The 12,071-nt window shown below is 43.3% G+C and overlaps 1 protein-coding gene across 1 annotated transcript in view; it reads left to right on the plus strand.

The window, feature by feature from the left end:
• The first annotated feature begins 2,839 nt into the window (after positions 1-2,839).
• The window catches only part of HS6ST2 (heparan sulfate 6-O-sulfotransferase 2), a 297,379-nt gene continuing 288,147 nt past the window's right edge, over positions 2,840-12,071 (plus strand). The window contains exon 1 of the mRNA XM_083159533.1: positions 2,840-3,613. Coding sequence (XP_083015659.1) covers positions 3,105-3,613 — 509 coding nt within the window. The 5' untranslated portion in view covers positions 2,840-3,104. The remainder of the gene's footprint in view (positions 3,614-12,071) is intronic.

A 12,071-nucleotide genomic window follows, 5' to 3' on the forward strand; every position in this document is an offset into this window, starting at 1 on the left:
AATTAAGCAAGTATAGTACATAACCATCAAGCTCAGGGCAGCAAAGGAACAGGGGCTCTCTTACTCCAAGGGAAGGAGAACTGTGATAACAGGGGGTATGGGTAAAAAAACGGACCTGGACAAGACCCCGAAATGCCCGACCGGAAATCAAACTCTGCATTCCGGAGCTTGTAGTGTCCGGTCCTTGGGGGTTGTGTGGGAGGGGTGTGTGTGCCTGTGACAAGTTGGTCGACAAGCATTAGGTCGACACCGTTAGTTCAATATGGGGAAAGGTCGACGTGGTTCAAGATCAACATGGGACAAGGTCAACATTGGTCTATGTTGACATGGGTTTAGGTTGACAGGTCAATAGGTCGACACAAGCATTAGGTCGATGATATCTAGGTCAACAGCCAAAAGGTCGATATGTGGTTTTTCACAGTTTTTTTACCCGAATGTTGACACAGTGGACATGGACACAGTTTCCAGTGCACCGCATCCCCTCGCATCGCTCGCTTCACTTGCTATTCTTTGAGCACGGTGCCTCGCTGCGCTCGACACACTATTTTATTCTCCTACCATGCCCTAGTGGATGGTAGGGCATGAAATACCGCCTGTCGGCACGTCGGCTCAAAAAACAGAAAAAACCCATGTCGACCTTTTGACTGTTGACCTAGACACTGTCGACCTAATGCTTGTGTCAACTTAATGACTTGTTGACCTAAACCCATGTCAACCTAGACCCATGTCGACCTTGACCCATGTCGACCTAACGATGTCAATCCAATGCTTGTCGACCAACTTGCTGTAGACCCAATGACCGTATCCCGGAGAGGAGGAGGGGGGGGGGGGGAGAGAATAAAGCCTCCCTGTATGGTCTGGGCATGTAGCAAAAACTGGAACATTCCAGACCACATTGGGAGGCTGTAATCTCCCCTTCCCCATGTCCCTGGTGAAAGCTATCACAGGCATCCCCCTGGGAAAAACAACCTCCTGAATGGGACACCCCCCAGACCGGACACTACAAGCTCCAGAATGCATAGTTTGATGTCCGGTCCGGCATTCCGGTGTTTTGTCCGGGTCCGGTTTTTACTTAGTCCCGATAACAGGCAAGCTCATTTGCATCAGGAATCAAAACTACAATGTAATATGATATTTCTCAAACACATTATTATAGCAATACACAGTGGCAGATCCTGTTAAATGGATTACCTGACAGGTTCAAAATGATTCATTGAAATGTACTGCATGTCGGCAGAGCACATGTCTACAAGGTCATTATGGCGACATGTATCACAGCAACTTGCAACCTGTCAACTTTGACATAGTCGACATGTTCACAATGTTAACACCTACTTTAAAGCCTAATGATAACCCTAACATTTGTATTGCCAAAAGTATGACTAGGTAGATATTTCGGTACTCTTTACTTAGAAGGGCGCCCACGATTTTGATCGTGGGCATCGTTAGTAAAAAATCTCGGGCATCTCGGGGATTGAATGCACTAAAAAATCGGGTGCGATCAACCGACGAGATGCCCGAGATTTCCCATAGGGAACAATGTTAAATGTCTCAATTGACCCAATTTTCCTGTTCAATGCCTCAATTGACCCGATTTTTCCATAGGAAACAATGTTAAGAGGGCCACAGAGGCCAAATAGGCACCCTGAAGTGTATAATGGCCACCCGAATTGTTAACGCCACCCCACGATCAACGTCAACCCGATGCGTGGCGAGCGCAGCGAGCCCGCGAGGGGCGGCGGTACGCATCCTACGACCTTTTCATACCCCCACTATCCACGTCGGCGTGGAGTTGAGAATAGAAAGTGTGGCGAGCGCGAAGCGTGGCGAGCGCAGCGAGCCCCGCGAGGGTACGCGGACAGCTGTGAAGCCCGCGAGGGGACGCGGATACCTGTGAAGGTATCCGCGTCCGCTCGCCACGCTTCGGGCTCGGTGGCTCGCTGCGCTCGCCACACTTTCTATTCTCAACTCCACGCCGACGTGGATAGTGGGGGAATGAAAAGGTCGTAGGACGCGTACCGCCGCCCCTCGCGGGCTTGCTGCGCTCGCCACGCATCGGGTTGACGTTGATCGTGGGGTGGCGTTAACAATTCGGGTGGCCATTATTCACTTCAGGGTGCCTATTTAACATTGTTTCCTATGGAAAAATTGGGTCAATTGAGGCATTGAACAGGAAAATCGGGTCAATTGAGACATTTAACATTGTTCCCTATGGGAAATCTCGGGCATCTCGTCGGTTGATCGCACCCGATTTTTTAGTGCATTCAATCCCCGAGATGCCCGAGATGGGCGCCCTTCTAAGTAAAGAGTACCGATATTTCATATGTTGACAATTATGTGTGTCAACATGGTACAAGTGGCAACATATTGAACGTCAGCATATTAAAAATGTCGACATGGTTGCCTTTGACATTCTGTGAATCCCTACAGTCACTGTCTACTTTCTGTCTGTGTACCTGCCTAAAACAAGGGGAAGATTCCTGATATAATAGATTGACAGATAATCAAGTGATTGTAAAGTTGTAGCATGATCAAAATTGCATTCAACCTATGTGTTAATATTGCAGTAAATGGCATACAATAGGACATTTATTTGCAAAAGCAAGAGGTACAGCAGCCAGCTGTTCTCTGTGACAGGAATAATGTATTGGCAAGGTTGTTTTCCTAGATTTCCACTACAAAAAGCTATGAGAAAAGAGACACACACGCTGCTGATGTACACGGCAAGCTCCCAGCCGTTCTCTCCTGTGCAGTCAGACAGGGGGCTGGCACTGCATTTACCAAGGAGGCCGGGCACTGATGCTGGGGAGGGGCTGCCAGATACTGGAGGAATGAGAGGAGGGGAGTGTGCTGAGTGTATGGATGAGTTGTGAGATAGGGGTGTGCACATTGCTGCTGCTGTCTCCAGCCGTGTGTGCATTATTGTAGAAGGGACTTCACGCCTGGGCTGCTGCTGCTGCTGCTGCTGAGGAGAAGAAAGGGACCATGTCCCAGTCTGGGCTTATTGTTCTGGAGCCATGATGCAGACCCCTATTGCACCTTCCCAGCCCCCATGTAACCCCGCTTGGTCGTAATGCTCTTAGACCTCCGCTGGCACCAAGAACATGGATGACAAGTCCAACAAGCTGCTGCTGGCCCTGGTGATAGTCTTTCTGTTTGCAGTGATCGTCCTGCAGTATGTGTGCCCGGGCACGGAGTGCCAGCAGCTCAGGCTGCAAGCGTTCAGCTCCTCTCTGGTGGACCCCTACTGGGCAGAAGATGACAGCCCCAGCAAATTCCTGCCCAGGTTCAATTTCAGCGTGGACGACTTGCTAAGGAAGGTGGACTTCAACATCAACGGGGATGACCTGATTGTCTTCCTGCACATCCAGAAGACCGGGGGCACCACGTTTGGTCGCCACCTGGTCAGGAACATCCGCCTGGAGCAGCCCTGCGAGTGCAAGGCCGGCCAGAAGAAGTGCACCTGCCACAGACCGGGCAAGAAGGAGACCTGGCTCTTCTCCAGGTTCTCTACTGGATGGAGCTGTGGGCTGCACGCAGACTGGACGGAGCTGACCAACTGTGTCCCAGCTGTGGTGGACAACAAGAAGGAGATCAAACTGAGACCCCTGAGGTCAGTGACACTTATCTCTCCCCTAACCCTGTGCCACCCCTTGGTTGGGTCACCCCTTTGCCTGGAGCACAAAGAGGATCAGTGACCAGTAGAGCAGCTAGGGAGGTCACCCTGGGCACCCCCACACACACTGGGTGACCCCTCAATACCCAGCTACATCACCAGTGCGGCGGGCACTGTGGCATAATGAGAATTGGGTGTTATGGGTGGCATAATGAGAACTGGGGTTCTACATGGTTTAATGTGAACTGGGGGCGCTTAAGGGTGTTAAAATCAGTAGAGCGGCTGAGGAGGTCACCCAGGGTCACCCACACACTGGGCAACCCCTCAGTACACAGCTACATCACCAGTGTGGTGATGAGAACTGGGGGTTTGTGTGTGGCATAATGATAACTGGGGTTCTGCATGGTGTAATGTGAACTAGGGGCACTTACACACTTAAAGCACATGATACTTTTTTATTAACAGTGGAAGCATATTTTATTGACCACTTTAATGGTAGGGGCCCCAACAGATTAGATGGCATAGCCCCCCCCCCCCTTACACACACCTTAAATCAGACCCTGAAGGGGATCAAGTGCCTCTCAGTAGTATTAGTATAACCATATGTATGTAAAATAAATGAGGCTGCAGCAAATTCCTGTGAATATGAAAGTTTGCATTATAGAGCAGGTGTCACAGCTATAAGAAATGCTGAGAAAAAGGATTTCTCACTTGGCTTGTTTCAGAGCAAGCTTGTTGTTAACCCACAGTGCTTCCTGGGTACTGTCATTTTGTGATCACATCAAGTTGTCATTGGTGTTTGGTAAAATGTAATGCGATCTGCAATGTCAGACAATAAGCTATGTATAAGCTATATGTTATGCTTGTATCTGTATTTTTTTATTTTATTATGTATGCTCTACAAACATTTTAGGCAGTATTGTAACAGGTTATGTACTCTAGCAATGTACTTAACGTTTGTAACATAGACCATTACAACTGTACAGTTTTGTGGGCTGTGCTTCCAAAAATGAAGCAAAAGTTTATATGTTACGTTTTAAAATAAGTAAGTAAAAAAAATCTTCTGCAAATTCCCTGCATGATGATACCAAACCTCCTTGAATGCAGAGGCACGCCGTTAAATAATGCTGGCACCCAGATTGTACTCAGACCCTCAAATCATTGTTCCCATCTTTTGCCCCATTATAGGTAATCTGCACCGTTAGTCCATATGCATTTACTATGCCTGCAGTTCACTAAACACTTACTCTGTTTTCCTGCAGAGAAATGTTTTACCTTTGTCATATATGGCGGAATTCTGTATGACTGCCCTAGCTTTTGATGTTCTGGATTGCACCTCCAATATTTAGTAGATTTTTAGTACTCTTTTCTACCATGCTAATTATATTATGTCCCGCAAGGGTTAAAACAACTTTCATTATATCTTGTTCATTTATCAATCCGCACATCCCCTTCATTAAACCGTTCCTTTATAATCCATATTGTTTTCACATAGGAAAATTCCAGCTTTACATTTGGTACTAAAGAGAATAAATGAAGGTGCAGCAATTTCTCCATGTACAAAATAAATCCTACTGTGCTTTTCCAAAATAATGAAGTAACCTTAACACTAGTTGGTGTATTATTATATGATCTGGAGGTGAACTAATTAACACCCCTGATAATAAACATTTCATCTCCCTCCATAAATGTATTGGTCTGTGCACTGAATATTAAATTTTACTGGAACGTGCTTTGCAGATTAAGAACACGTTGGCTTCCAGGAGTCTGTGCTAGAATTCAGGTGTGCTAGAATTCTGAGAGCATCCTCACACATGGTTATCTGCACCTTTTACTGTCAATGAAAGAATGTTTTATCTGGGATGTCACTGTTTAAAAGATCTCACAGACAGTGTCTGTATATCTCACAGACTGTAAAATTGTAGCACTTGTATAATTGCAGATTCTTAATTATACAAATTACAATGAGTAGCACTATATTTACCGTATACATGGTAAATATACACCCATTAGTAAACATTATTGTGTTCTTATCTACGTCAGTTGTCCTGTAAGTGGATGTCATAGAATGTAGTATACTTGCTGCTGTGTTTATGACGTTTTATTTGCTGCTGTGTTAAAGTGACGTTCGTGTACATAAATTAATTGTGCTATCTAATAGGGGAGTACTCAGAGATCATTAGCAGTGGAAATCTATGAATTATCACCGTTATGGAAAATACCCAATTGGTATTATACAAAATTATAAAAAATAAATGATGTGTGTGTGTGTGTAATGTTATTGAAGTACTTGTCTTACTTTGAAATATGAAAAACAAAACAATGATGTATTTCCATGTAGATTTGATGCTGAAGTAATATAGTTACATAGTTACATAGTAGTTAAGGCTGAATAAAGACATCCATCCATCAAGTTCTTTGGTTTAGACGGGTACTGTCTATGTGTTACATTCTTATATATAAATTGTGTATTGTGATTTAATTTTGGACAAATTATGGTTGTTGCTTGTACTCCTGGATGTTTTTAACTATTAGATGATTGTCCATCCTTATTTTCAATGTATTTATTGTGTCTGGAGGAAGAGCTCCACAATTCAACTTATTCTTTAATAGTAAGAATGTACCACAAGTGGTGATAATATATACTGTACATATAAACTGGAACACGTCTGTATGCTGCAGTAACATGCTAACTTGTTTACTGTACGGATGTAGGAAGATACTTTTTACATCCTTATGATTTAAACTATGAGTTAGTTACAAGATATGTGATATATATATATATATATGTATATGTACATATGTACATATATACTCTAGCCATAACTTGTGCATTATAGGAATCCTAAATGTAATGAAGCAAATACAATAGGACTGTGTTTAGCCATCCTACTGTACGTCAATCCAATTCTACTTGCTTCAATAGACTGCTCACATTGAATGTACATCTTTGCGTTTATAAATACACACTTGATGTTTGCATTATATAAGAAAGGGAATAATGCCTGTAAGTACAGTAACAACAGCACAATGGCACACAGTGATATTACATAAATGCATAATGTCAGATTTGTACAGTTTAACTGAATTCAGGATTAAGATAGGTCCAAACATATTAAATACGTAAACAGGCCTTCGTCCAAACTGTATGTTAACAGCTAAATTCCATTGTATTATATTATTAGTCAAGCATTCATATCTCTCTTATGGTGTGTACACATGGTGAGATTCCTTTGCTCTGCGACTTGCTATACAATCTTTGCTAACTCTACTATTTACATACAATTCATGCTATCTGCTTTAGATCTGCACTATATAGTCATTGCTGCCCTGTCTATCTGGGTTTCAATTTGTGCTGTCTCAGGAGCACGCATCGGAAACCGGTGTGATCTGCATGCGATCTGCATACGATTTTGACTATATAGTCAAAATCTCATGCTGGATTGTACCGTGTGTACACACCATTTTGGTTGTTTTTATTATCTCTTAAGATTCCATTGGTGATGGCTAGAAGATTATTATTTAAAAAAAAATTATTGGTATTAAAGAAGAAACATAATGCAAAATAATATCAACCTATATTTATAAAAAAAAAATTGTAGAGCCCATTTTATTAGTTTAGAGTAAAAATGGGAGGGTTTGTTAATGAACCACTAAAACAAACATTTGGTAATCAGTTCCTGTTCTACCACCCAGAACATTTGTGTATTCATGTATTTGTCTGCTAATAGTAAATGTTGTTGTTGTTGCTGCTGCTGGTTTTTGTTTATTTTAGTGCAGGTTACATTTGCCTTTGTTTTACTCCTGTGCATCACAACTGAAATTGTGTGTCCTTAACCACAAATGTTATATTCTATTTAACAATTGGGTACTCTTTTCCTAGAACGGCGCCCACGATGTCCATCGCGGTCATCGGGGGTAAAAAATCGCGGGCATCGCGGCCATCGCATGCACTAAAAAAACGGGTGCGACGCGATGCCCGCGATTTCCCATAGGGATCAATGTTAAAAGTGTGATTGGACGCGATTTTACTGTTCAATGCCTCAATGCCCGCGATTTTTCCATAGGAAACAATGTTAAATGGGCCACAGAGCCCTAATAGTCTCCCTGAAGTCTGAAATGGCCCCCACAATTGTTAACTCCACCCCACGATCAACGTGAACCCGAAGCGGGGCGAGCGCAGCGAGCCCGCGAGGGGCGGCGGTACGCGTCCTCCGACCTATTCATACTCCCACTATCCACGTCGGCGTGGAGTTGAGAATAGAATAGTGTGGCGAGCGCACCGAGCCCGAAGCGTGGCGAGCGCACGCGGATACCTGTGAAGCCCGCGAAGGGACACGTTTACCTGTGAAGGTATCCGCGTCCCCTCGCGGGGCTCGCTGCGCTCGCCACGCTTCGGGCTCGGTGGCTCGCTGCGCTCGCCACACTATTCCATTCTCAACTCCACGCCAACGTGGATAGTGGGGGTATGAAAAGGTCGGAGGACGCGTACCGCCGCCCCTCGCGGGCTAGCTGCGCTCGCCACGCTTCGGGTTCACGTTGATCGTGGGGTGGCGTTAACAATTGTGGGGGCCATTTCAGACTTCAGGGGGACTATTTGGGCTCTGTGGCCCATTTAACATTGTTTTCTATGGAAAAATCGCGGGCATTGAACAGTAAAATCGCGTCCAATCACACTTTTAACATTGTTCCCTATGGGAAATTGCGGGCATCGCGTCGCACCCGTTTTTTAGTGCATTTGATGGCCGCGATGCCCGCGATGGGCGCCGTGCTAGGTAAAGAGTACCAACAATTGTTTTAACAACTTATTGTTGACAATTTTAATTTTTACATTCCGAAATATTGCTTTTTTGTACACACCACCTTGTTCTGAACTGATAGACAACCCGCAGGGGCTGTGTAATAGTCTTCAGAAGGCCAGCACATTACACTCTACCTCAGTAATAAGTTAAAATAATAACTTTTATAAAATAAAGTTATGTCAATCTGTAATAAAATATAGGCCGGTATTTCATACAAGCATTATAAAGTACGACAAAAACATCAGACAATAAAGCAGAAAGGACCTGGAGGGTTGCAGAGTGTCAAATGTGGCCTTAGGGTCACCTGTTGACGTTACCGTTTTACAGTAAGAGCTGTTCAATTGTTCTAAGCATTTTAATAGGAACTGAAATAAACATTTATTCTGTGCATTATAGCAAAATATACAATTTGTGCACTTTTTATATTTAAACACAGATTTGATTTTTAGGCTGTTTGCAATTTACAAGCATTTATAATTATAGATCCGCATTAAGGTAGCCACACGAAATGAGAAACCTTGATGTTAGATTGTGATGTTAAATGGTTTGATCTAATTTTTATAGTGCTTGATTTTTGTAGAATTACAGCGGTGAAACCAAACCCAGGCCAAGTATTCTTGTACTTGCCATCGTTTTTGTACTTGCACAGCTGGGTAATACATACTAATAGTTTAACCCTTTGCAGTCCAGTCTGGTTTAAATGTTTCAATAAATTGTATTTATTTTTAATTATTCAAAAGTTGTCTACATTGAATGTTGAATGATGTTAAAGTTTTTTGTTTTAAAGTGGCTCTCCATTGTATCTGCTACTAGCACTAGGGCTGTTGAGCCTGACTAGACGTTGGACCTGAAAGGGTTAAATCAAAGTATAGCTTTGGAGAGCTTTTAGTTTTTAAACTTCATTGACTGCATCAGTGACTACAGGATTGTGGTGTACTCTTAACTTGCTTCAATGGCCACATTTCCAATGTCACTATCTCTCCCGGAAGAGTTTCAATTCACTCTTTGAAAAGCCCCAAAATATGACTCCTTTAGTTTTCCCTTATGTAATTAAAAGCATGTGTCTTTCTTGACAGCAAAAGATCCTACGCTGGTGTTGGTTGTGCAAGCCAAAAATATCAAAAAGTAATCAATAATTTTAAACGAAAAGACAATGTGAGACAATCTTATGTATTAGTATATATGGCCATAGGTATAGTAGGTGCAGTTTGTACCATTGCTATAGGGCCTAACGGGGGGTACTAATTTAAATGCACTGACGTCATAAAGTTGTCTACCAGGTTACTGAAAATGCTCGTAAAGCACTGTGTGGACAAGGGCATAAAACAACTAGGGCACTACTGCGGTCGAGAGAAGTAACTAGGGCACTACTGCGGTCGAGAGAAGTATCTCACTTTAAAATATTACTTCGGGGCCCACAATTTTTATATTCCCCTGCATAGAGGTATAGATATCAACCTGATGGTGAGGGAGCACGTGAAAGTGTAAGATGATTTAATTATGGACCATCATGTCCATTACACTAAAACTATGCAAGATAGTGTTAGGCGGGGTCTCGATGTGTACTTTGTAAATCATTTATAAGGGCAGAACTATGCAGGCATCTTTAACTCTTTTACAGATTTGTGTCATGGCCTTGGTATAGATTATTTATCCACATAGTCCCCATACTTGTTCAAATGGTTCAGCAAGGCATCTGTTCCAGGTTAGAAGAAATCATAGAGTTGAAAATGAATTGGTGTCAGGTTAGGGAGAATATTTTAGCACCTCCCAATGTTAGCGCCATAACAACTCTTGTGTGCAGTGTCTGGCATTATTGTGCACCAATAAGATGCCTATTCATAGCAATCCAGTTAGTTTTTGATGAATTGCCGTTGCAACCAGCTCAATGGGGAAATTCAATTGTTTATGTTTGGAAGCCCATCATAGAAATTCAGTTGTTCCAGTCCATTTGTATCTTAAAATTACCACAGATAATAAGATAACCCCGTTATAACAGACCACCAATGCCCATAACAATACACATTGTTGCATACCTCCCAATTATCACTGTGGAAGAGTGACCTGACTTACATAGTGATGGTGGGCGGGTGAGAGCACATTGCACTGATGCTCACTACTAGTGTATCAGTGGGAAGGGCGGGTACTGGTGGCTCAGTGCCTCACAAATGCCTGCTCCCAGGGAATGTAAGGCCCCCGTCATTTCTCAGCTCCACCACCATTATGATACAGGCATGTCTCCATTTGGGGACATAATGGGAGGAGGTATGGTGCTATAATATGTATATTCATTTATACCACCCTATTTATTGGGTTTTTTTTTGTGCTAGACAGTAATGGCAATTCCACAAGATTACCGGATTCTACACCACAAGTTCACTTTATTTTGTCATACTTATACTTGTACCACTGGATGTGAATGGAAAGTATCTGATGCTTTTCAGCAAGGAGCCCAGGCTACTATCCAATTCACATCTGTGATAGTCTTCCAGTGGTGCCTTTTCGGTCATCTTTGTGTGGTTAGACTACAGAATAATATTGCCCATACACTTATTACAAATTGCATACAATCATTTGATTTCTACCACATCTGTTTGATAAATCAAATGATTGTATGCACATTTTGTGTCCCATGCGACAGGAAGTGCGGGCCTGCCATTCGAATGTTGTGTCGATAGAAAGTATGTGCTGCACATACTATCTATTGAATCGCAGGAGCAATCGCATGTGGTTTTTAACCATATGCAATCGCTCGAATGCAATCGGTGGCCGGTGGGCAGAGGGAGCGCTTTCGGCAGGCGTCGAGTTCAGGGAGAGGGGGCCGGAGGGAATGCTGGCGGCGTCCGTCGGTGTAGCATAGCGATGTGAAGGAGCACTGGCTAGGGTCTGCAGCGGCGAAATTTAAAAAAAAAAAAAAAAGTTTAAAGCACTGGGAGGCCACTGATTGGCTGAGAGGCGGCAGCAGAATTTAAAAAAAAAAGGCTAATACACTGGGCGGTGCTCTCATTGGCAGTATTTGGAAAAAAAAAAAAAACAGTTTAAATCACTGAGCTCTCTCAGCCAATCAGAGGGCCGCCCAGTGGTTTCAAATGTTTTCAAAAGTTTGCCACCACCCCCAGTGCTCCTTTGCAGTGCTATGCTACTCCACCACCTGCCCTCTTCGAGCACCAGTGTGGCATTGCAGATGGCATGCGACATCAGGAGCTGGAAGAGGGCACTTTAGGCACTATAAAATGCGATCAGATGCGATGGGACATCACATTGCGATCTCGCATCCAATAGCATTAGTGTATGGGCAGACTTAGGAGAGTTTATCTAATACTTGCCATGTAAACGCTAAATTACAACAATCCCACCTGCTTCCTAAGTCATACTCCCTTGCAGTGAGTGAGCAGCATTTATTTCATTTGTTTTTTCAGTTCATTTCAGGCCAGCAAATTCCTGAGCCCGTCTTGCTAATTTTTTTCAGAGAACTTAGTTGTCTTAACGTTGGCAGTGTAATGTGTATGTTTTTATATGTAATTAAGTAGCTTAATTTTACTGCACTTAGCACAGACTTTCCAAGAGAATCAGTCCTTCGCATTAACTACAGTACGTGACTCGCATACTCTGCAGGCCTCTCGGAATGACACTGTGGCCTAATTACAAAAACA

Source organism: Crinia signifera, chromosome 9 (genome assembly GCF_055691185.1).
Source record: "Crinia signifera chromosome 9, ASM5569118v1, whole genome shotgun sequence".
Classification (NCBI taxonomy): Eukaryota; Metazoa; Chordata; class Amphibia; order Anura; family Myobatrachidae; genus Crinia; species Crinia signifera.